The following is a 26339-nucleotide window of genomic DNA, read 5'->3' on the forward strand; positions in this document are numbered from 1 at the left end:
GAAAGTGTGTATTTGTAAGACTGAGGACTGGCTTTCTACTCTAGTTTCAAATCTGGCTTTCTAGTCTGGTTTCAAAATAATGGCATTTTCTAGGTAACTACAATAGCTGAGTTGGAGCACTGATTTAAAGAAAAGAACTTGTTACTCAAAATGTCACTATAAATATAAACTTATTACGCTGAGCAATTGCTCACTTCCTATCACATGAAACAAAATTTTAGCACACACATACCTGTGGAACCATTGCAACCCTCTGGTTTCTTTTAGGTGATCTTGTATTTATTTGTCTGTCATCTTCATCAGAAAAGAATCGACTTCGTTTTGAATTTCTGAAAGGCTATGATATAAATTATTTTATTTCATGAAAAGACTGAACAATTCCCATTTTTGTTCCAAAATATATTTCTATATTGGAAAGTACAGCTAACTCTAGATTATCAGCAAGCAGTACAGAAGGATAAAGTATAGGTAATACAAAGTACAAATGATCTCAGATTTAGAAAACAGTAAGATACATATTTATGCAAAATGTTTACAAATAAAACACCTAGCTGATGATTAAACTAGAACCAAATCTCATTAGCACACTAGCAGCTCTGAGTGAAGACCAGAAGATAAATTCTGGAAATTCCAGTTCTTATTCTGCTGGTGTCTGGGTTAACGCCAGCCAGGTGTATCACATATGGCTGCTGCATAGGGCTGGGCTAGGGCATTACTAGGCCACTCTAGAGGGTAAATCTAAATGTACATAATATACTAGATCTGAGGTCAAAAATTGTTAACTGGAAAAAAAATTGTTAACTGAATTTCCATTTATAGATTAAAAATATAAGATACCTATAACAGATACCTGATAAATGCCTGTAGAACTAAAAAAAAACTTAAGTGCCCGAAGTACATCATATACTTAAGGGTGTATAATATGAAAATTTTTACAGTCCATTCTAGGTTCAGAGGTCTCATTAAAAGAACAGAAATAATATCCCATAGTACCTGCATCCTTTTTCAAATCCTTCTTCCACTATTCAAGACAGAGCTTCACGCCTATTTAGAAGGGAGGGAGGTACAGAAAGCTAGCAACATATGGGCAGCATCCAATCGGGTCAAGGTTAGAGGTTAGGATCTTGAAATTAAATCCACTGAGAGTCTCAACACTCCACAGCCCTGACTGGAAGCCCTTCTCCCCTGCTTCCTCCCAAGAGGAGGAAGAGAATGATGGTGACAGAACTGACGGGAGTGTAGAAGTCCTGCACATCCACTGTGGTCAACTGTCCAGGTGGTGTGACCACTGCTGTGTATCCCAGCTCCGGGCTTGTTTCAGGACTGATCCCTAAAAGCCTCCTGGGCAGGGGAGGAGCAGAGGTCCCCCAAATCATGAGTCATGCCAACTATATGCTCACCTCTAATTGCCACCCCTAAATGCAATTACCCTTGACCTACACAAGATGTTAATATTTTACCACGTATTTATATATCTTTTTGTAGGGACCAGAGCCATGCAAATTTTACTATCTAATAAAAGCACGAGTTTGGGTTGTTGGGAGTTTTTTTGGTTTTGCCTATTTAAAAAAGACTACAATTACTTAACAAATGCTTAATAATGACCAGATTATCACAGACTACAGATTATTTACTTATATATGATCATATACTGCTCAATGGCACTTAAAGACTCAAATGCTTGCCCTGGTGGGGTAGTTCAGTTGGTTAGAGCGCCTTCCTGATATGCTAAGATTGTGGGTTCGATCCCCCGCCCCGGGTTAGGGAACATACAAGAAGCAACTAATGAATGCATAAATTAGTGGAACAACAGATTGATGTTTCTCTCTCTCTCTCAAATCAGTAAATTAAAAAAGAAGAAGAAAAGAAAACCTCAAATGCTTAAAGGTGGGGAAAAACCTTGGAAAATTTTTACTGTGCTATAAGAACTTGCACATGACAATAATACAAACAATTTAGCCATCATATTCTAAAAACTAATTCCTTACCATTTCCACAGCAGAGCCTGTATTCCTGCCTTTCCAAACAGGTGTTTTTTGTAAAGAACTGAACTTTTCATTCCATGTGTTAGATAAGCTTCCCTCTGTAATAAATAATTATTACTAATAAGACTTAAGTTTAGTTCAAAGGATTTCATACTATGAACATTGCCTTTTTAATAATAGCAATATAACTGAAATATTTACCAAGATGAAAAAAATACACTGATCCTAACAACTTTAGTTTATTACAAATGAAAGGTCTCGTCTGTGTTTTTGTTGTTGTGTTGTTTTTGTCAAACTCTAAGTAACTTGGCAAGGCAATGCATCTTGAAAATATTAAATTTTCTTATTAAAATATGTGTGGCTTCTTTCTTCTTGGTTTTTAGTAATTCCTCTATTCTAATTTTCCAAGAACTATCTCATAAATGGAATCTAATCGAAAGCAGGCAAAGAAAAAAACTTCTTCTAACCTTGAATCTAGAGCATATTTCTAAATGTTTTCTACTTCAATATATGAACCCTTGATATTCAAAAAAGGAAATGTGTGGTGTTTCTGTTTTCCTTAATTCTAAGAAGTGTCTTGAGTTGTATGCAACCAGAGAGATTCAATCCAGTGGCTGATTAGACATACTGTGAGAAGAAAGATGAGTTTAACTTTTGTAAAAAGGACATCTTTATACAGAGAAACACCGAACCCTGGGAAGGATAGACCAATGCAGTTAGCTTCATTTCCTCCCAGCTGCTCATCAGCGTTTTCTAATTGTTTTCTATAAGAAACTTTATCGCGTGTGTATATATACACACACACACATATATATATATATGAATATATGTATTTTTAAAAGAAAAGTGATGTTAATATTGAGGAAGAATATGAAATACTTTTATTAAGTACTAAATATTTCATAATAATGAAATACTTTTTTAATAAGTACAAAAGAAAAAAGGTAGGATGGGGTTGATCTTGGTAGGGTAACTCTGGAAGATAAGTTCTCAAGCCAGATTTACTTTGGTAAATCACCAATTCAAAGCACAACACAGTAGTTTTAAAAATTAAAAGGACTGGTGAACCTTAGAATATCTAGCTTAGTTACAAATGTACTTACCTAGTAGAATCTTGCTCAAAAGGTAAAATTTCAAAATGAGCTATATTAAGAGGGTTGGTCTAATGTACTACTTACAGAAAGAAATAGCAAGACCAAGGAACATTATCTTTTTTCTCAGAAAAGGAAATTATTATTGTTCTTTTATTTTTAAGAGATTTGCATTATTACTTAAAGGCAAGATTCTTAAAAAATAAGCTATTATGCGAAAATACAGCTTAGCATAATTGTTTAACGAATGTTTAAAAATAAATGTTTTAAATCTAATAATAAAATTCTTTAATCAATAATTCTAGGGGGAAAATTCTTAGTAATTTCTAACATCCAAGGACCAATTTGTAACGGCATATGAATGTAAAATTGTCACCAGTGAAAACCAGTATTGAAAAGCTATAATGAATCATAACTCAGAAGAATTAAAGCTCTAGCTTATGCCATACCTACAGAATCATGGTGGGACCCTTACCTTTTAAACTGACAAGGGCTTTTGCTGAAGAGCCTGCAATTAAAACAAATCACTATTATTTCATAATCAAAGTGAGAGAAAAAGAACTTGATTTGGGGGTAAAGGCAATCCATTTAGTTTTAGCGATGTTGAGTGGAAGTGATGGTGGGTGTGCAATTAGAAACAACTAGTGGACAATTCAAGCTATCGACCTGAACTCAGAAGGTGAGGAAGCACTGGAGAGACATCTGGGAGTCTTACTGAAGTTGTGAGCAGTGGAGACCTTTCCCAGGGGAAAAACGTAGACAGAGGGAACGAAGACGACTTAAGGACAGACACAATTTTGCATCTTCATCTAGAAGTGTGCTGGTGTTGGAGAAGGAACAGAGAAGGGAAGCGACATTTACTGAGGCAAAGATCAGAGTGGCAATACAGCGGGGAAAACCGAAATGACCCGGCACCGTCGCAGCAGGCAGCAAGCCCCTTGGACGTGCAGAGGCTGGGATGTGCCACACTTCAAGATCCAGGCTGCAAAAGGGGTTCAGGAAAGGCAAGGGGGACCAGCTTCGAGTTGGCGGGTTCACTGGCTAGCACAAACTTTAGTGCCTATTAGAATAATCAGGACGCTCCTCCAACACGAAGAATCTGTGCGATAATAAAGGTCGCTAGGGGATTCTGCTGCAGGTAACCACAGGCCCACTGAGAAACGCTGAGCTACTGCTGTGAATCAAGGATAGGATTTTTATGAAAAAGGGAGAGCACTAAATTGAAAATCTCTGAATTGAATATGTGACCTGCAAAGAAGTCTAAGTCATCTGAAAAATAATAAAGGGTGATCTCTGTCACTTATATGTGGCAGCAAACAAACCAACAAACTCAGACAGGTACAGAGAAGAGACTAATGGCTGCCAGGGTGGGGGAAATAGGTTATAAGACAAATACATCCTGGGGATGTGATGTACAGCACGGTGACTCTAGTGAACAATACTAGGTTCTATATCTGAAAGTTGCTAGAACAGATCTTAAAAGTTCTCATCACAAGGAAAAAACTTGTAACAATGGGTAGAAATGGGTGTTAGCAAGACTTATTGTGGTAATAATTTTTGCTCTATATATCCTCCTATATAATAAAGAGGTGATATGCAAATTGACCCTCACGTCCTCACAAGATGGCTGCCTACGACCAGGCCGGCAGGGGGGTTAGTGAGGGACAACCAAATGACTGAACAAGCAGGCTGCGTGGGACGACCAGGCTGGCAGGAGGGTTAGTGAGGGACGACCAAACAACTGAACAGCAGGCTGCATGGGGTGACCAGGCCGGCAGGGGGGTTAGTGAGGGACGACCAAATGACTGAACAGCAGGCTGCGTGGGACGACCAGGCCGGCAGGGGGACCGTGAGGGGCAATCAGGCCAGTGTGTGGGGGGGGGGGGCAGTTGGGGGTGACCAGGCTGGCGGGGGGCTGGGGCAGTTGGGAGCGACCAGGCTGGCGGGGAGGGGAGGGCAGTTGGAGGCAATTAGGCTGGCAGAGGGGGGCAGTTGGGGGCAACCAGGCCGGCAAGGGGGGCAGTAAGGGGTGAACAGGCAGGCAGGCAGGTGAGCAATTAGGAGCCAGCGGTCCAGGATTGTGAGAGCCAGTTTAGGCCCGATCCCCGAGATCGAGCCTAAACTGGCAGTTGGACATCCCCCAAAGGGTCCCAGATTGGAGAGGGTGCAGGCTGGGCTGAGGGGACTCCCGTCCACCCCACCCCACGCCCCGTGCACAAATTTTGTGCACCAGGCCTCTAGTATATCTATAATAATAAAAGCATAATATGCTAATTAGAATGGAAGTCCTTCTGGAAGAAGTTGCCGCGGCAGAGCCGAGGCCGAGACGGGGGCCAAGGCAGAGGCAGCCACCGCAGCAGCGGTGGGGCCAAACCCCTTGCACAGATTTTGTGCATCGGGCCTCTAATGTGTGTGTGTGTGTGTGTGTGTGTGTGTGTGTGTGTGTGTGTGTATATATATATATTATATATATATGTATATATTCGATTCCCGGTGCACAAAATTCATGCACGGGGGGGCAGGGGGTGTCCCTCAGCCTAGCCTGCACCCTCTCTAATCTGGGACCCCTCGAGGGATGGCTGACTGCCAGTTTAGGCCAAATCCTGGTAGGATCGGGCCTAAACGGGCAGTCGGACATCCCTCTCACAATCCAGGACTGTGGCTCCCAATTGCTCGCCTGCCTGCCTTCCTGATTGCCCCTAATCGCTTCTGCCTGCCAGCCTGATCACCCCCTAACCACTCCCCTGCCAGCCTGATTGATGCCTAACTGCTCCCTTGCCAGCCTGTTTGCCCCTAACTGCCCTCCCCTGCAGACCTGGTCACCCCTAACTGCCCTCCCCTGCAGGCCTGGTCCCCCCAACTGCTCTCCCCTGTAGGCCTGGGTCCCCCCCAACTGCCCTTCCTTGCAGGCCCGGTCGCCCCCAACTTCCCTCCTCTGCCAGCCTGGTCACCCCTAACTGCCCTCCCCTGCAGGCTTGATCGCCCCCAACTGCTCTCCCTTGCAGGCCTGGTCCCTCCCAACTGCCCTCCTGTTGGCCATCTTGTGGTGGCCATCTTGTGTCCACATGGGGGCAGTCATCTTTGACCACATGGGGGCAGCCATCTTGTGTGTTGGAGTGACCGTCAACTTGCATATTATTCTTTTATTAGATAGGATTAGATAGGATAGAGGCCTGGTGCATGGGTGGGGGCCAACTGGTTTGCCCTGAAGGGTGTCCTGGATCAGGGTGGGGATTCCCTTGGGGCATGGGGTGGCCTGGGTGAGGAGCCTGTGTTGGTTTGCAGGCTGGCCATGCCCCCCGGCGATCCAAGCAGAGGCCCTGGTATCTGGGGTTTATTTATCTTCTACAATTGAAACTTTGTAGCCTTGAGTGGAGCCAAGCCTCCTGCTCCCTCCGTGGCCACAGCCATTTTTGTTGGGATTTATTTATCTTCTATCATTGAAACTTTGTAGCCTGGAGTGGAGGCCTGGGCCGGCCAAGGCAGGAGGAAAGCTTGGCTTCTTCCATCTCCAGGGGCAACTCAAGCCTCCTGCTCTCTCCAGCTCTGTGGCTGCCGTCATTTTTGTTCGGATTTATTTATCTTCTATCATTGAAACTTTATAGCCTTGAGTGGAGGCCTGGGCCGGCAAGGGTAGGCGGAAAGCTTGGCTTCCTCCGTTGCCGGGGAAACCCAAGCCTCCCTCCTGCTCTCTGTGGCCACAGCCATCTTGGTTGGGTTTATTTGCATATTCGCTCCTGATTGGCTGGTGGGCGTGGATTGTGGGTGCAGCCGAGGCATGGTCAATTTGCATATTGCTCTTTCATTAGATAGGGTGTGTGTGTGTGTGTGTGTGTGTATCAAATCATTATGTTATACACCTAAAACCAACGTTATGTCAATTATATCTCAATTTTAAAAAGAAATTAACAGAGGGAAAAACACCCTTTCTATGCTCCAAACCAGAAATTATTCATAGAATTATACACTGAGTGGCCAGATTATTATGATCTCTGAACACATAATAATCTGGCCACTCAGTGTATATCCTATATAATAAAAGGCTAATATGCAAATTGTCCCCTCAACCAGAAGTTCGACCAGCAGGCAGGCTGGCCAACCACCCATGTCCCCTCCCCCTGGCCAGGCTGGCCGGACCCCACCCATGCATGAATTCATGCACCGGGCCTCTAAAATACACACACACACACACTGAGTGGCCAGATTATTATGCATTCAGAGATCATAATAATCTGGCCACTTAGTGTAGATGAACAAATCTTCTTCTGTTTAGAACACCTATTATTTTCTTTCACTAGTCAAATTATTCATCATTCCTAGTTTTCAACTTTGTTTTATTTCATAACCAACTACTTTCTCATCTCAGTTACTGTGACATCCATTTATATTTGTAAGACTACAACCTAAGTCAGACAGGAGTGAAGTCATTTGAAATGTGGTCAGTGATTTGCATGAAAAGACAATTTTTTAAATGGCATGTTCAAAATGCATGTAAACATCTTTAAGAAGCCACTACACATATAAACACTGATAAATAAAAGATAATCTCAGGGGATAAAGAAAGAACATGAACTTAGTACAGAAATCAGTGAAGAAAGATTCTCGGTGTTTAACAAAAGTAGCCGTGAGTTACGACTCATATAAACAAACAGACCTTAACTGAGAAGCAACAGATACAGTATTGCCGTTCTGGCTATGAAACATTTTGATGCATCTCAGATCCTTAAACCTCAACTGACTTTTCCTCCACTGGGCAGTAGAACAGACAACCCATCAACATCCAAGCCACTGTTGCTTTCACTCTACCCTCTTGCCCAGATGTGGAGAATGGTTAACAGGACAACTTCAAAGCTTCTGTGTGGCAAACTGAAGTTAACGACCAAAGGCAGTGAAGCCTGGGGAGAAGTTGGGGAGAAATGCTGTCAAGTCTTGCTAAGAAACCTCAAACAGCACAACACAACAGAAACAGTGGTGGTGGGCAGGACACACCCACTCAGCGTGGCTACCATGAGAAATACGGTTTATTTGAGAAAAAGGAGTGGTCTTGCACTCATTTGGGAGTATGTATAGACTGCCAACTGCATCCGTCCCTGCTACAGGAACATGGGACAGTAAAGCATGCAAAGCAGCTGGAGTCCCAGCTCTCATAGAATTTACATTCTAGTGAGGGGAGACAAACACACGCCACCTGAACAAAATAATGCAGGACATGAACAGGGAATGTGGAGTGGACGGGGAGGGAAGACTATTTTCCTATAAAATGCTCATGATTAGCCTCTCTAAAGGTGATATTTGAGCAGAGATCTGAAGGAGAGGTGTGAGCAGCAAGGATAGCCATTCCAGCTCCATGAAGGCAGGAACTCTATCTGGGGGTTCTGACCTATCTCCTTTCACCTTTCACCTTTTTTGAGAGAAAGCGTTGCAGAGTGGCTGAGAGCAGATTGAGACTAGCTGTATTTGAATCTTGGCTCTTGCACATTCTTGCTATGTTTCCTTAAGCAAGTCACTTAACCTCTCTGTGCAGCTGATTCATCATTTGTAAAATGGGGATTACATGAGTTAATACATGGAAAAGTGCTTAGAGAACAATGCACATAGTACATGGCTAATTCTTATATCATGCTGTTAGTATGACTTTTGTCAATAAAAAAAAAACCCCACAACTATTAGGTTAAGAACATAGATTTTACAGGCATGTGAATTTAAGTTAGAATCCTGCTCTAACTGGATATGTTCATTCATTCATTCAACAAATACTCACTGAGTGACAGCACTATTCTAAGGGCTGGGTTCCAGGAAGGAAAGATAAGCAACGCCTCTGCTCTCAGGAGCGTGCACACATAGTAGGCAAGCACACAGTGGGAGGAGACACACAGTAGACCAGCACACAGAATGACAATCACACTTGGGCAGTTGTTAAAAAGGAAACCAACGAGGTGAGCTGAGTGTGGGGAGTGACTTTACACAGGGCAGTCAGGGAAGGTTCTCCGAGGAGGGAAGATCTGAAAGGGATCAATCATGCAAGAGCAGGAAGTCAAACCAGAGTTTGGTAGAACAGTAGGTAAAAAACAAACAAAAAAAAACCTGAGGTAGAAAGTTTAGCATATTCAAGGGAGGGAGGGAGGGAGGCCACCAAGCTAGAGGAGTAGCTAGCAAGGGGCATGGTATGAAAAAAAGTCTGAGAAGCCAGCAGGTGCTGTGCATGGGACTGGAATGAAGAAAAACAGTAATGGTACCTTCTCTAGTGCAACTTCTAACCAGAGTTCACCACCACATTGACACATGTAAAGCTGCAACTTGACAGCCCCACTCAGAAGTGACACAGCGGTACGAAAAGATTTGATAAGAAGATGTCATCTTAGGGAGGAGAGGAAAAGCGTCTGAAGACACGTAAAAAGGGACCTAAAGGATAAGCAGCAGTTAACCGGAAGTGACGGGAAGGAAGAGCATTCCACGTGGAGGGAAGAGCAGGCGCAAAGGTCCTGCCTGGTGAGTGTAGGGAAGGAAAAAGATCAGAACGAGAGGAACAGTGCTATCAAATAAGGCCGGGGGGCAGGTCATGGAGGTGTTTTAGGCAGCGGGGTGGCATATACCTATTCCGTCACCCCCATGTGTGCAGGTTGAGGTGGGATGGCAGGGGTGGGTCTGAAGATTATGAGAGGCTGAAGTCATTAGTGCAAGGAATGGATGCTGACAGCGTGGACTGGGGTGTGGTGAGAAGTAGGGAGAATTTTTTTTTAAGGCAAAAGTTACAAGACTTAGTAAAGAAAGGCTTAAATAGGGAAAGTAAAAAAGGGGGAAGTTCCAAATATAACCTCTAGGTTTCAGCTGAACGCACAGTGAAGCCATTCATTAAGACAGGAACCACTGGAAGGGTCTCTCTCCTGGGATGGGATTATGAGGTGGATCTCGAACCCGTGAAGTTTGAGGGGCCTCAGGCATCTAAGAGGAGATGTGAAACAGGCACAAGATATCAAGAACAGGAGCTCCCGAGGGAAGACCTGGGCTGAAGATAGCCTCAGTTTCCTCAAACATAAAATCAAACCAGGAAGAGTACTTACCGCAAATCAAAGGAGGGTGAACTGAGCAAATGCGTGTCACCCAGCAGCTGGTTTATCCTAAGGGCTCAACAGATGGTAGCCTTTAGCACTGATGACGCCAGACCAGCTGCTGGCTAGTTTGTTCGCTCGTCCCCTGGACTAAAACTGGCCAAGGGACCTATCACTATTCCCTGTGTCCCCTCTCGAGCTTCAGCTCCCGTTTTACTAGTAACGCCTCTTTCCCTACCGTCAACTCCGTTTGAATGAAGTGTTTCTGTGGACTGGTGTGTGGCACTGAGGGACAAGCCAGGTCAGGCCCTCCCTGCTTCCCACAAGCTGCCCCATGCCGCCCCGCCCCGGGGTCCCCGATGTCACAAAGCAACAGCGATGTTCCTTCCGCAGCTGGACAGCGGGGCTGGAGTGTGAACACGGCAGAGGCGCCAACATCCCAATGACAGCTGTAAGGAAGCCACTTAAAACACCTCTCTTTGGAACACGATGACTACAGTCACCAAGATAACGGCTCTCGTGGTCGGGACTTCTAAGAGGTGATAGAGGATCTCTATGGCCAAGATGGCGAGGACTTTGGGTGACAGCCCACGGCGATGGTGAGCCCCTCCGCCTTGGGGAGCGTCCTACATCACCACCAACCGTGGACCGTAAAGCTCCGGGTGCCCGCAGCTCGCCCTGCCCGGCCCAGTGGCCGTAGCCACATGTGACTATCTGGAATCCAACAGAACGAAAATTATGTAAAATGGCAAAGTCAGCTCCTGTCACTCCAGCCACGTCTGAAGGGCTCCGCAGCCGCCCTGGCCACGGGAAACAGGTCCGTCCTGCGGCTCAGCCCGGGTCCGAGCACCCGCCGGGCCCCGACCTGTATGTCACCTGGGAGCAGGTGGGCGCACATCACCGGGAGCAGCGTGGCCCCGGTCCGCGGTGTCACCGGCCTCCGGCACAGGTAAGCCCGAGCATGCCTGGCCCCTTCCCGCCACCTCTCGGGGTGACACGGCCCACAGCGGGCAGTGCGGGGCAGGACTCCCGGTGCGGACCCGAGGCGGCTGCCCTGCCCACGCCGCACACAGCACGCGCCGTCCACGCACCCCCGAGTCCCCCGCGCGCGGGGCTTCGCCTTGTTTACTTGCTCGGCGCGAGCGCGCAGGTCCGGGCAGGTGGGCGCCGCGCGGCGGGGGGGGGGTCGGGGGGCGCCCCCGCGCGCGGGCCACGTCCGCGGGGAAAGGGCCCCGCGACTCTGAAGCTGCCGCCGCCCGGAGCAGCCGGCGGGGCGGGCCGCGGGGAGGGGCCGCCGGGCCCAGGGCCCCGGGGAGGGCGGCCACCTGTGGTCCCGGGCGGCAGCCTCTGACACGGAAACACTTCCCGGCGGACACCGGGCGCGGCGGCGGGCACCGCGGGCCTGGGGGCGGGAGGTGACAGGCGGCGGCGGCGGCGCGGGGGCCGGGACCCTCCGCCGAGCCCTCCGCCCGGGACAGCGAGTTACATAACCCGCCGCGTCCCTCCGCGCCGGGCGAGGGGCCGGCGGGAGCGCAGTCCCCGGCCAGGGGCCCCCCTCCCGCCTCCGCCCGCCCCCGGGCCGGGCAGCCCCCGCCTCCGCCCCGCACGGGCTGGGCCCCGGGCTCTCGGTTTCCGGCCCTGGCGCTCCCGCAACCCCAGAAACCCACACACAGGCACCATAACAAAGGCGGCGGCGCGGCGGCCGCCGGGGGGAGGACGGGGCGGCCGCGGCGGGGCTGGGGGCCGCCCACCTGCCGGGCGGAGGGCACGGGCGCCCGTGGCGGCCGGGGCCGCCCGCGGGCAGGCGGCCGGCGGGAGGAGGGGGTGCTCTGCGGTGCTACTCACTCTCGTCCGGCAACTGGTCGAGCTCCGCCATCTTGAACGAGCCGCGCCGCTTTTTCAAAGGCTGCCCGCCGCGGTGCATTGTGGGGCGGAGGCTGCTGCGAGGGAGGTTCGAATGCGAGCGCGGCCGCCGCGCCGCCCGCCGCTCCCGCCGCGCCGGCCGAGGGCGCCGAGGGCCGGGCCCCGCCGCTGCGGAGGGGGCGCCGCGGGTGGGGCAGCCTCGCCCCTGCGCCCGGCCCGGCCGGAGGGGAGGCCGCGCCGAGAGGCCGGGAGCTGGAGCGCGGGGGGCGCCGCCCGCCTCCCCCCGCCCCGGGCTCGCTCCCGGCGCTCCGTTCGCGGCGGGCGCTGCAGCTGCGGGAGCTGCGGGCTGTTTGCTCCGAGGGGGAGGGCGCGCGGTGGGAGGGGGCGCGGGGCGGGGCGGGGCGGCTCCTGCGGGCCGGCGGCGGGGAGCCCCTGGAGCCGGGGCGGCACCCGAGGGGAAGCCGCTCGGACCCACGCTCCCCCGGCGTCGCCGCCCCCCTTTCTCCGGAAAGCCGGGGGAGGGCGCAGGCCGCCGCCCGCCGCGGGTCCGTCGGGACTCGGAGTTCCGGTCGGGACACCCCCTTCCCAGGTGGGACCCGGACCCGCGCCTGGAAGGGAGGCCCGGGAGGCCGCCTCGCTCACCTGCCGTCCACTGGCGCCGGGGCGCGGGAAGCGCGTGCGGAGCCGGGGCCTGGCCGGCGCGGAGGGCCCGCGGGGAGGACACGGGCTGTGGGTCGCCGCGCGGGGCCCAGCCCGGTCGGCAGAAGCCGGAGAGACGTCCGGACCCTCGGTCCCGCTGTCGGGAAACGGGCCCTGCCGCCTCCCCACGACTCCCGCCGTCGTGGTTGCTGAGCCCCCTTCTCCCCGGGAGTCTGCGGGTGGGGACGGGGTGCCGCCGGGGGTACCGAGGGCTGGCGTCCCGGGTCGGGGCCTGAGGCGGGGCTGCGGGGCCCGGGAGCCGGGAGGGCCGCTTGCTGGGAGCCCGAGACCAGGGGCCGGGTTTTCAGGAAGGCGGTGCCCGTGCCCACCCGCGTGTAGAACGGAACCGTGGGCGATGGGTCCGAGTGAGACGAGAGGAGAGCCCGGAGGCCTCCAGGAGGAGGTGTGTGGGGCAGGCGGGCTCTGGGTCCGAGGCCTGGCTGGGATTGTGGCGGCTGGTTGTGTAACCTCAGGTTTGTTTCTTTTTTTTTTTAATTTTTTTTAAATATATTTCATTGATTTTTTTACAGAGAGGAAGGGAGAGGGATAGAGAGTTAGAAACATCGATGAGAGAGAAACATCGATCAGCTGCCTCCTGCACACCTCCTACTGGGGATGTGCCCACAACCAAGGTACATGCCCTTGACCGGAATCGAACCCGGGACCCTTCAGTCCGCAGGCCAATGCTCTATCCACTGAGCCACACCGGTTAGGGCCTCAGGTTTGTTTCTTAATTTAATTCCTCAGTTTCTCGTGTGTGAAATGCAGACAATAACAGGGTTGTCTTGAGGATTAAAGGAGTTGATGGATGAAAAAAACCTTATATAATAGTTTCTAGCAGGCATTCTGGCTCAAATGTTAGCTATTGCTACCCGCTTCCGAATAGGGGGTGGTGGTGTTAGTGATGCCAACTTTGTGCCTTGGGTCACTGGGTGCTGCTGGCGGGGAGGCAGGATGTGAGCAGAGGTTTAAAAATTAAATGTTACCCAACACATTCTGATCTCCTTTCTAAGAATATAAAAAACCATCGACCCCTATTGTCAGCCCCTGGGTGGGGGGTTGGGGGTTGGGGGTGAGGTGGGAAGGAAGTAGGATACTATCAATTGGAGATGAAGACAAGAAAAGGTCAACCCTCTGAAAATGAAAAAATAGAAACAAAAGCAAAGTCAGGGGAGTGGAAGTAGAAGTTTGAATGTAACCCATGGGCGAGGTATCATTAACCCAAGGCAAATCCTAAGGCGGGTTTCACACACAATAGCAGGTCGGCTGTCTACAGTATTTTCAGGCCGCTCCCGGTAATCTGTATTTTAGACAAACACCCTCCTAAATGGGTTTTCACCCTCGGGCCTGAAGTTCTATCCCAACAGCAGGCCTACCACTTACTACCTGTGCGACTGCAGCAAGGCCCTTAGCTCAAAGAGGTTCTTTATTGGGTATTTATGAGAGGGGTTTTAAAATCATCGCCTTACTTGATTCTCCCCAAAACCTGGTTACTTGTTCAAGGACAACATCCACCAGGTGATAGAATCAGGAATCTGGCCCACTTTCCTCGCTTCATTTTCTCCCTCTGTGATGTTAGGATAACATCCATCACAGGGCTGTTAAAGATTAAATTTTGTATTCCCGTTTCCAATGACATGTCTGCATAAGTGTCATTGCTTAAGAAAAAAAAAAAAAAAACTGGACGAGGACACAGCCATGAAAAATCTGGATAAAAATACACCATAAAAAAATAAGCAGCTACATTTTAGGCAGGTTTGATCATTTCCTGTCCTGTGGCCCATTTATCAAATATTGAGTTATTTCTGTGTAAACTTGTGTGCCCCAAAGGACACTATCAAGAATGCAAAGAGAGCCCTGATCGGTTTGGCTCAGTGGATAGAGCGGTGGCCTGACTGAAGGGTCCCAGGTTCGATTACAGTCAAGGGCATGTACCTTGGTTTCTAGCACATCTCCAGTGGGGGGTGTGCAGGAGGCAGCTGATTGATGTTCTAACTCTATCCCTCTCCCTTCCTCTCTGTAAAAAAAATCAATAAAATATATTTTTTTTAAAAGAATGCAAAGAGACAACTTTCAGAATGGGAGGAAATACTTGCAAATCATATATCTCATAAGGGACTTACTAGTATACATAAAATATATAAGGGAATTATATCCAAAATAATCAATTCAAAAATGAGGAAAGGCTCAAAAGATACAATAAACCAATATGCACATGAAAAGATGCTCAACATCGTTAGTCATTAGGGAAGGACAAATCTAAACCACAATGAGATAGCACTTCACACCACTGAGGTGGCTATAATCAGGGAGACAGTAACAAGTATTGGCAAAGTTGTGGAGAAATTGAAACTTGTCCACAGCTTGGAGGAATGTAAAATGGTGCAGCCACTGTAGTAGTTCCTCAAAAAATTAAACATAGAATTACCATATGATCTAGTCATTTCACTTCGGAATATGGACATATGTTGGCGATATTGTGGGTTCAGTTCCAGGCCATCTTTCTGCTTGGAGGAGCTGGTCTTCAATTTGTACCAAAAAAAAGAAGAAGAAGCCACATCTTCGAAGCACAATAAAACGAGGGATGCCTGTATATACCAAAGAATTGAAAGCATGGTCGTGAGATACTCGAACACCCTTGTTCATAGCATTATTCACAGCAGTCAAGAGGTGGAAGTAATTCAAGTGTCCCTCAATGGATGAATGGATAAACAAAATGCGGATACACATACAATGGAATATTATTCAGCCTTAAGAAGGAAACTGAACATGCTACAACATGGAAGAACCTTGAGGGTATTATACTAAGTGAGATAAGGCAGCCATCAGAAGACCAATACTCTATGATTCCACTCACACGAGGCACACAGAGTGGTCATCATCACAGGGGCAGGAAGAAGACGTGGTTACCTGGGGCCGCACACAGCCCACAAAGGGATGCACCCAGAGTGTCCACCTCAGGTAACGGGGGAGGAGGGGAGGGAGAAGTGGGGAATTACTCTTTTTTTTTTTTTAATGTATTTTATTGATTTTTTACAGAGAGGAAGGGAGAGAGATGAAGAGTTAGAAACATCGATGAGAGAGAAACATCGATCAGCTGCCTCCTGCACACCCTCCACTGGGGATGTGCCCGCAACCAAGGTACATGCCCTTGACCGGAATCGAACCTGGGACCCTTCAGTCCGCAGTCCGACGCTCCATCCACTGAGCCAAACCGGTTTCGGCGGGAATTACTCTTTAGTGGTATGGAGTTTCAGTTCAGGAAGATGGAAAAGTTCTGGAGATGGGAGGTGGTTGTGGTTGCATAGCCACGTGAATATACATAATGCAGCTGAACTGTACACTTAAAAATGTTTAAAATTTTATGTACATTTTTTCACAATAAATTCTCTTTTGTACGGGCAGTACTTACAATATCCCAGTTACAAATATACACCCATGATTAAAGTCCAGAATGAGCCCTGGCCAGTGTGGCTCAGTTGGCTGAGCATCCTGTCATGCACCAAGAGGTCCCAGTTCCATTCCTGGTCAGGGCAGTGCTTGGTTCGCAGGCTGTATCCCCTAGTAGGAGGCGTCCAGGAGGCAGCTGAGCAAGTGATGTTTCTCCTCCCTTCCTCTATAAAATCAATAGAAACATTTTAAAGCCGAAACCGGTTTTGCTCAGTGGATAGAGCTTCAGCCTGCGGGCTGAAAGGTCCCAGGTTCGATTCCGGTCAAGGGCATGTACCTTGGTTGCGGGCACATCCCCAGTGGGGGGTGTGCAGGAGGCAGCTGATAGATGTTTCTCTCTCATTGATGTATCTAACTCTCTATCCCTCTCCCTTCCTCTCTGTAAAAAATCAATAATAATAAAAAAATAAATTTAAAAAAAATTTTTTTTAATCTAGAAGGAAAGATAGCCAGTTGTGGCTAGCCCTGGGTGATAGGATTATGGGTAGTTTTATTTTCTTTATATCTGTATTTATTGCTTTTCTACAGTAACGTCTTACTACTTTTATAATAAAAGCACCTATTGAAAAATGTATATTCATATAATGGAATATTATTGGGCCATAAGAAGAGATGAGGAGAGAAACCAAGATGGCGGCATAGGTAAACACCTGAATTTGCTGCCTCGCACAACCACTTCAAAACTACAACTAAAAGACAAAACAGACATCATCCAGAACCACAGGAAGGCTGGCTGAGTGGAAATTCTACAACTAGAAGGAAAGAGAAAAGCACACTGAGACTCAGAGGAGCTGCGGAAATAAAGTGCAGAGGTACAGAGGTGCGCGTGCGGAAAGGGCTGGCAACTGAGTACTCGGCTGGATTTTTCAGTCTGGAGGGAGACACAAGCTCCTGACTGCTGCTCTGAACTCCAGTTCCGGGCGAGACTCTGGGGACCCAGACTTATATGGGGAGAAACTGGACTGTCTGGCATTGGGTGGAACTCGAGGGCGGCTTTCTCTCAGAGGTGCCTGCAGCGATTACCGAGGGACACTGAGACCCGGGGGCCTCTTAGGGCAGGGCTGACGGGAAGCCATTGCTGTTTGCTCTGCCCTGAGACCCCGTCCCACCCAAATGTGCGCAGAGGCTTTTGCATATGAATGGCCTGGTCCTTTGAAATCTAAACTTACCTAACAAACTGCAGCTGGGTCAGAGAGATCCAGAACATCCAAAAGAAGGCCCAATGCCCCACAGCAGCTTGCATTGCTTCACAGCTGGGCCTCATCTGGGCAACTCCAAAACCCAAACAAAGAAGAGGAATCTGCAGATCTCTCCGTAGCTCCTGCTGGGTGGCCTCAGGAAGAGGCTAAATTAGCACCTCCTTGGAGATCCAAGAGCCAGTGTACCCAGTGATCAAAGTGGGACCATCCAGATTACAACTCCTCAGATCTATAAGGGACACATTCAGGGGGCAGACTCAGTGAGCACCAAAGCCCCACTGAAGCAAGTCTTGTCTCATAAGGGTGTCTCCAGCACAGAAGTTCTCCCATCGTAGACACAGCTGATCCTCACAGCCAATTGGCCTGGAGGTCAATTCCTCCCAGTGATACCAACAACAATCAAGGCTTAACTACAACAAGACTGTGCACACAGCCCACAAAGGGGTGCACCAAGAGTGTCCACCTCAGGTAACTGGGGAGGCTGAGCCACTGGGCCCTATAGGACACCTAGCACACAAAGCCACTCTATCAACACAGGGAAGCAGCCAAAATGCAGAGACAAAGAAACAGGTCACAAATGAAAGAAATGGAGTATATAGAGTTCAAAACCACGGTTATAAGGTTTTTCAAGAAGTTTCTAGAAACCGCCGATAAATTTAGTGAGACCCTCGAGGATATGAAAAAGGACCAACTAGAAATTAAGCATACACTGACTGAAATAACGAATAATATACAGAGATCCAACAGCAGACTAGAGGATTGCAAGAATCAACTCAAAGATTTGAAATACAAAGAAGCAAAAAACACCCAACCGGAAAAGCAAAAGAAAAAAGAATCCAAAAAGTTGAAGATAGTGTAAGGAGCCTCTGGGACAACTTCAAGCATACCAACATCCGAATTATGAGGGTGCCAGAAAAAGAGAGAGAGCAAGATATTGAAAACCTATTTGAAGAAATAATGACAGAAAGCTTCCCCCACCTAGTGAAAGAAATAGACTTACGAGTCCAGGAAGCACAGAGAACCCCAAACAAAAGGAATCCAAAGAGGACCACACCAAGCACATCATAATTAAAATGCCAAGGGCAAAAGACAAAGAGAGAATATTAAAAGCAGCAAGAGAAAAACAGTTAGTTACCTACAAGGGAGCACCCATACGATTGTCAGCTGATTTCTCAACAGAAACTATGCAGGGCAGACGGGAGTGGCAAGAAATATTCAAAGTGATGAATAGCAAGAACCTACAACCAAGATTACTCTACCCAGCAAAGCTATCATTCAGAATTGAAGGGCAGATAAAGAGCTTCACAGACAATAAAAAGCTAAAGGAGTTCATCACCACTAAACCAGTATTATCTGAAATGCTGAAAGGCATTCTTTAACTAGAGGAAGAAGAAAAAGGTAAAGATAAAAATTATGAACAACAAATACATATCTATCAACAAGTGAATCTAAAATTCAAGTGAATAAAAAATCTGATGAACAGAACAAACTGGTGAATATACCGTATTTTCCGGCATATAAGACGACCCCCAACTTTTCCAGTTAAAATATAGAGTTTGGGATATACCCGCCCTATAAGATGACACCCCGCGTATAAGACGACCCCCGACTTTTGAGAAGATTTTCCTGGGTTAAAAAGTCGTCTTATACGCAGGAAAATATGGTAATAGAATCAGGGGCATAGAAAGGGAATGGACTGACAATTCTCAGGGGGAAAGGGGTGTGGGGGGTGCGGGAAGAGACTGGACAAAAATCATACACCTATGGATGAGGACAGTGGGGGGGCACGGTAAGGGCATGGGGTGGGGTGGGAACTGGGTGGAGGGGAGCTATGGGGGGGAAAAAGAGGAACAACAAATAATCTGAACAATAAAGATTTATTTTTTTTAAAGAGATGAAGTACTAATACATAGTACAACATAAGTGAAAGAAGTCACAAAACACCACATATTGTCTGATTTCATTGATATGAAATGTCCAGAATAGGCAAATCCATAGAAATAGAAAGTAGATTAGTGGCTGCACAACTCTACATATACTAAAAACCATTGAATTATACATTTTAAATAGGTGAATTGCGTGGTATGTCAATTATCTATAATAATAAAAGTGTAATATGCTAATTAGATTGACGTCCTTCTGAACGAAGCCAGGGCTGTGAGGGAAGCCCCGGTCTGTGTGCCGGAAGAAAGGCCTATTCTTGCATGAATTTTGTGCATTGGGCCTCTAGTATCAATAAAGCTGTTACAAGAAAAATCTTACAATAAATTATGAAAATAAGACTTGTTTTTATAATTTTTGGTAAGCACTTTTCTAAGGCATGTAATGAAGATGCAAAGTCAGAGACACTTTGCTGGGCCACTTTAAACAATAGCCACAAACAATATCAAGCTGCTTTTCTTCCTATTCTGTCTTTTCTGCTAAACATTCTACTTATTGTTCTGCAAACTATGCTAGAAAGAGCCGCTGCTCTTCCTGTGGGCCCAAGATGCAAATTGCATTCTTGGGAGATCCTGTTTCTTTCTTCTTTAAAAATTGATTTTTAGAGAGAGAGGAAGGGAGAGGAGAGAGAGAAAGAGAAACATCAGTGTGGGAGCTAAACATTGATTGTCTGCCACACAACCAACCTCGCCACAGAGGCCAGGCCAAGAGGTCCTGTTTCTTTAGAATAGCCCAACCCCTAGGAGGGGCATCAAATACCTGTTTCTCCTCGAACCCAGGTAAAAGCATCATTTGATCTAAAGAAAAAAAACAGAGGAGGGATCCTTAGACCTATTTCCTAAGATGGTAGTGAGAATTAAATGAGATAACTTATGTAAAATACTTGACCCAGATTCCCCCCCTAAAAAAAACAAACACATACACATAAACACCAGCTCCCTGCCACTCTTTCCTATATTCCATTTCCCTAAATGGTACTCATTAACTCAATGTTGTTAATTGTATTTCTAAGACACAGCCTTTAAAGATACTATGCTTAGGCCCAGTCAGCGAGACTCAGTGGTTGAGCGTAGACCTATGAACCAGGAGGTCACGGTCAGGGCACATGCCAGGGTTGCAGGCTCAATCCCCAGTGTGGAGCATGCAGGAGGCAGCTGATGGATGATTCTCTCTCATCATTGATGTTTCTATCTCTCCTCCTTTCCTCTCTCAAAGATAGATAGATGATAGATAGGCAGGTAGATAGATGATAGATAGATGATAGATAGATGATAGATAGATAGATAGATAGATAGATAGATAGATAGATAGATAGGCAGGTAGATAGATGATAGATAGATGATAGATAGATGATAGATAGATAGATAGATAGATAGATAGATAGATAGATAGATAGATAGATAATAAAATAAAATAAAGATACTATGCTTGGCAAAACTTACTGGTGCATCTCAGGTTACTTGCGGAGGTCTCTGTTTTTCAATCTGCAAAATGGAGTCAACGTTAAGGAAGACCACCACCTCTGTTAGGGAATAATAGCAACCTCTTTCATCAGATACCTTGTGTAATAAAATATGAAACTGTAGCCCTGGCTGGTTTGGCTCAGTGGGTAGAGCATCGGCCTGTGGACTGAAGGGTCCCAGGTTCAGTTCCGGTCAAGGGCATGTACCTTGGTTGCGGGCACATCCCCAGTGGGGAGTGTGCAGGAGGCAGCTGATCAATGTTTCTCTCTCATCGATGTTTCTAGCTCTCCCTCTCCCTTCCTCTCTGTAAAAAAATCAATAATATATATATTTTTTTAAATAGTAAAATAAAATATGAAAAAGTTATGGTTATCCCACAGAAGGGAAGTAGAGAGACATATTTCCCCATACAGGAACACACTCAATCACTGTCCAGAATTTTCTAAATGAATGGGGAACATCAACTAGGGAGCACATACGAACATGCTCCCCAAAGAGCCTTGTCATCAGAGCTGCCCAAACCAGAAAGATCAGATGGCTCAACACAGTGGATCTGTGGATTCTAACCCAGAAAGAGCTGGAATATGCCTACATGATCAGCTCACGCTAAGAGAGCCCCACCCAAGTCCGTTTTGGACTTCTTGGTACACATGCCAATAATCTTTGAGAACAGAAAGATTGTTCCTTCTGGACATGTATGTACCAATGGGATGTAAGGAAACATTAACAGCCAGATAATAATTGACTTTGCTTTCTCTTATTAACCCCCAGTATTCTAAGCAATTTAACCCTTTGCCCTCGCTTGCTTTTTTCTCGATTCCTTTATTCTACTCGGGATTTAATTTTTTAAATACCCCAGATTTTACAAAGCACGGCAGTAGAATAAAAAACTGGAGTTTCTTTTCATACAAACTTACTTATTTGGATTTTTTTTATATTTCAAATTATTGATACATTCAGTACAATTCGACATACGAGCTGCTACCGATGCTAACTGTGTCAAGTCACACTCGACATCCGAGTGCAAAAGGTTAATAGGGTAGAATTACCCAGTAGTTGGTCAGCAAATATTTACCTAGTCTATGGCAGGGGCTAGGTAAAATTCAATGCGACATTGTGATTTCATCATCTAATAGAAGACAACTTCTATAAGTAACTAGAGGCCTGGTGCATGAAATTCGTACACTGGGGAGGGGGGTGGGTCCCTCAGCCCAGCCTGCACCCTCTTGCAGTCCGGGAGCTCTTGGGGAATGTCCAACTGACGGCTTAGGTCCGAAACCAGCAGTCAGACATCCTTAGCACTGCCATGGAGGCCAGAGAGCTCCCGCCACTGCTGCTGCGCTCACCAGCCATGAGCCCAGCTTCTGGCTGAGTGGTGCTTCCCCTATGGGAGTGCACTGACCACCAGGGGGCAGCTCCTGCGTTGAGCATCTTCCCCCTGGTGGTCAGTGTACGTCATAGCAACCGGTCATTCCGCCATTAAGTCTATTTGCATATTAGCCTTTTATTACATAGGATTACAGTTAGTGTGAGGAGTGCTATCATAGGGTTGAGGACAGGGTACTGTAGGAGCAGAGTGAGTGGAGGGAGCAAGAAGGTTTCTCAGGGACATATGGTCTCTGACTGAGTCCTGAGACTGAGGAGAAGTTAGGAAAAGGAACTGGGAGAAGAAAGTAATATTATTGGCGGAGGGTGACGGGCAAAAGCCCAAGGTGAGAAAGGACATGACTCTTATTCCATGAACGTTAAGTAGTTCGAGACGGCTGCAGAGTTTGAGATATGGCAAGAGGGAAGCCTAGAGAGATAAACAGGGCCACACACAAGTTGGGGGAGCTTTTAAAAACTTTTCCTGAAGTGGGTTCTGGTAGCTCTGGAGGTATGGCTCAGACCTCCCGCTGTGAGGAGTGTAGTTGGCTGACAGCCTCCAGCTGCTGCGCCCTAAGATCTGACACAGGTTCGTGCCAATGCCAACTCTCCCGGGCTGCGCCTGGGCACTGGCTGCGCGTGGCAGAGCTCCTCTCCCAGGCCGCTCCCGCCCAGCGCGGGGCTCCTGTAACAGGCACTCTCTGCGCTGGGGTCCTGCGTGCTGGAGTGCGATGGCGACCCTCGGCCAGGCTGTAGGAAACATGAGAGGAGGTTCTGTGACCGTCTTGACCTGTGATTCTCTGCAGAGCAGGACCGACCAGCTTGTCAGCATTGTTGAGTGATTGTTGCTTTCAGTGGAGCCTTGGGGATTTCAACAATGAGGCAGGCCATGGAGCTGGACTCTGCCTGCATGATCGGCTCACGCTAGGGGAGCCCCACCCCACGTCCGTCTGGACTTCCTGTACACGTGCCAGTGATGGTTTGAGAGCTGGAGACAAAAGCATCCTGCGTGGCCCACTGTGGGAGGACACAGAAGCCTGCGCCCGAGACCCCAGCCCTGCGGCTGCATCACTTCTCCTGCTGTGAGTACTGAACCCTTGGCCTGTGAAAAGCTGTTCTGTGCTGAGTGGATCCTAACGTAAGTTCTGGGCTTTGGGTGATCATGACGAGTCAGTGCAGGTTCGTTGATTGTAGGAAGTGTGCCGCTCCGGCAGGCATGGCATGCATGAAGAGCCAGTGGGTCCCAGGTCCCAGGCCAGTGCACTGCGATGATCCCGCATCCTTCCAGGGGCCTGTTTCTTCGGTGCCTGACAGGGAAGGTAAGGCCCAGACATGTGAAGGACTGAACACAGAGTCTGAGTTGACATTGATAGCCGCCCGCCTCATCCTCAAATCCCCCCTTTAAAGATGGGGTGGAGACAGGAGGTAACCAGTGGAGTCCTGATTGATGTCTGGCTTGGGCGGTCCAGGGGTCTGTGGGACACACTTGGTCGTCATTTCTCCAGGCTCTGAGACTAGAACCTGGCATTTGGAGTAAGCCCCCTCACTGAGTCCTTGGACTGTGGGGTAAGAGCTACTGTAATGAGGAAAGGTAAAAGGGTAAGTGGAACCTCTGAAACTCCATTCTGCCTTCCCCATAAAATCTTTATATATAAAGAGGTAGTATGCTAATTGGTCCTAACGGTGTCCTAGTCACAACCGGTCAAAGGTGCACACACACAGGAGCTGGTGGGCAAGGACAGGGGTAGGGACTTGCGCCACCTGGACATGAGGCTGGAGGGAGGGGCGTCAGGATGGGGGCGGGGCCTCGGCAGAGAGCTCTCAGCACTCCTGCTCCAGGGTCTGAAGACGCGGAGAGGAAGGGAGAGCACATAGGCAGTTAAGGGGTTTAGGCCAGGAGGGAAGAGCAGTTAGGCAGTTAGGGGGATCAGACAAAGAGGGGAGAGCAGTTAGGGCCATCAGGCTGGCAGGGGAGCAGTTAGGGGCATCAAGCAGGCAGGTGAGCACTTAGAAGCCAGTGGTTCTGGATTGCGATAGGGATCCCAGATTGGAGAGGGTACAGGCCAGGCTGAGGGACCTCACGTGCACAAATTTCATGCACCAGGCCACTAGTCTACACTAATAAAAGAGAAATATGCAAGTTGATCGTACCTCCTCAACGACCACCAGCCAATCAGGAGTGAGTATGCAAATTAACCCAACAAAGATGGAGGGTTGATTTGCATATGCAGGCACACAGCAAAGACTGAAGGCTCTGGCCCAAGCGAAGACTGAAGACTGAAGAGGCTTGGCTTTTCCACTCCGGCTCAAGTGAAGGACTGGGTCTTGGGTGCTAGAGGAAAACCGGTGCCAGCAGCCAGGGGAAAGAAGGCCTATTGCACGAATCTTTATGCAATGGCCCTCTAGTCCTATCTAATAAAAGAGTAATATGCAAATCGATCATACATCCACTACACCCACAAGCCACACCCATCAGCCAATCAGAGCGAGTATGCAAATTAACCCAACCAAGATGGCTGCGGCCACAGAGCGAGCAGGAGGCTTGGGTTTCTCCGGCAATGGAGGAAGCCAAGCTTCCCCACACACTCTGGCGGGCCCTGGACTCCACTCAAAGCTACAAAGTTTCAATTATAGAAGATAAATAAATCCCAACAAGAATGGCTGCAGCCACAGAGCGAGCAGGAGGCTTGGGTTTCCCTGGAAATGGAGGAAGCCAAGCTTTCAGCCTGCCCTGGCCTTTGCTCAAGGCTACAAAGTTTCAATTATAGAAGATAAATAAATCCCAACAAAAATGGCTGCGGCCATGGAGGGAACAGGAGTTTCCCCGGTGATGGAGGAAGCCAAGTTCCTGGAAGGCCCAGGCCTCCGCTGAAGGCTACAAAGTTTCAATTATAGAAGATAAATAAACCCCAGATACCAGGGCCTCCGCTTGGGTCACCGGGGGGCATGGCTGGCCTGCAAACCACCACAGGCCCCTCGCCCAGGCTGCCCCATGCCCCAAGGGAACCCCCACCCTGATCCAGGACACCCTTCAGGGCAAACCAGCTGCCCCCCACCTGTGCACCAGGCCTCTATCCTATCTAATAAAAGAGTAATATGCAAATTGACCATCACTCCAACACACAAGATGGCTGCCCCCATGTGGTCAAAGATGACTACCCCCATGTGGACACAGATGGCCACCACAAGATGGCCAGCAGGGGAGGGCAGTTGGGAGGGACCAGGCCTGCAGGGGAGGGCAGTTAGGGGTGACCAGGCTGGCAGAGGAGGGAAGTTGAGGGTGACCGGGCCTGCAGGGAAGGGCAGTTGGGGGGACCCAGGCCTGCAGGGGAGAGCAGTTAGGGGCAATCAGGCTGGCAGGGGAGCAGTTAGGCATCAATCAGGCTGGCAGGGGAGTGGTTAGGGGGTGATCAGGCTGGCAGGCAGAAGCAGTTAGGGGCAATCAGGAAGGCAGGCAGGCAAGGAGTTGGGAGCCAGCAGTCCTGGATTGTGAGAGGGATCTCAGATTGGAGAGGGTGCAAGCTGGGCTGAGGGACACACACCCCCGTGCATGAATTTCGTGCACCGGGCCTCTAGTATTAAATAAACAACAAAGTCAAATTCTGGAGTGGGGATAGTAAAGATTAGTGCCACCATTAAAGGATGTCGTGTGTGGCTGATATGGCTCAGTGGTTGAGCATCGACCTATGAACCAGGAGGTCACGGTTAGATTTGGTCAGGGCACGAGCCTGGGGTTGCAACTCGATCCCCAGTAGGGGGCGTGCAGGAGGCAGCCGATCAATGATTCTCTCTCATCACTGATGTATCTTTTTATTAAAATATATTTTTATTGATTTCAGAGAGGAAGGGAGAGGGAGAGAGAGATAGAAACCTGTTGCACATCAAACTTGTCAGCAGGTATTTCAGAAACGTTTACTCGAGTCTGTTGTGTCCTAAAGGCCCACGATCTGGCTGCAGCGGAGGGTCGCACGGCCCGTCAGACAGCAAGCACCCAGCCCATGCTGCGGGCTTACAAAGCCTCTCCTGGGGCCGCCCCGCATTTCCTTCCTCACACTCGGCTACAGGAGAGGGCCCATGCCACCACGCCTCTCCCGTAGGGACTGTAGGATGGGGTCACTTTCCAGGCAGCTACAAAATAAGGCAGAAATTGTCCTTGCCTCTTCCCATGTTTTCTGCTCTGGGGCTAGAAAAAGCGGAAGAAGCCAGTCCACAAGGAAAAGAAAGGGGTGGCCTC

General features: G+C 48.5%; 1 protein-coding gene across 7 annotated transcripts in view; it reads right to left on the reverse strand.

Moving 5' to 3' along the window:
- The window catches only part of LIN9 (lin-9 DREAM MuvB core complex component), a 51208-nt gene extending 39108 nt beyond the window's left edge, over window positions 1-12100 (reverse strand). Inside the window, exons 1-6 of one of the 7 annotated variants that reach the window (XM_079763422.1) lie at window positions 11971-12100; window positions 9915-10018; window positions 3552-3584; window positions 1989-2083; window positions 994-1044; window positions 233-337 (exon numbers count right to left, since the gene is read on the reverse strand). In XM_079763422.1, the coding sequence (XP_079619548.1) occupies window positions 233-337; window positions 994-999 (111 nt within the window). In that variant the 5' untranslated portion in view covers window positions 1000-1044; window positions 1989-2083; window positions 3552-3584; window positions 9915-10018; window positions 11971-12100. Of the gene's footprint in view, window positions 1-232; window positions 338-993; window positions 1045-1988; window positions 2084-3551; window positions 3585-9891; window positions 11798-11876 lie in introns of those variants that run through there. The other 6 variants (XM_079763418.1, XM_079763423.1, XM_079763420.1 and 3 more) reach the window with 6 other exon arrangements.
- Window positions 12101-26339: the final 14239 nt, after the last annotated feature.

Source organism: Cnephaeus nilssonii (assembly GCF_951640355.1).
Source record: "Cnephaeus nilssonii genome assembly, chromosome: 23".
Classification (NCBI taxonomy): Eukaryota; Metazoa; Chordata; class Mammalia; order Chiroptera; family Vespertilionidae; genus Cnephaeus; species Cnephaeus nilssonii.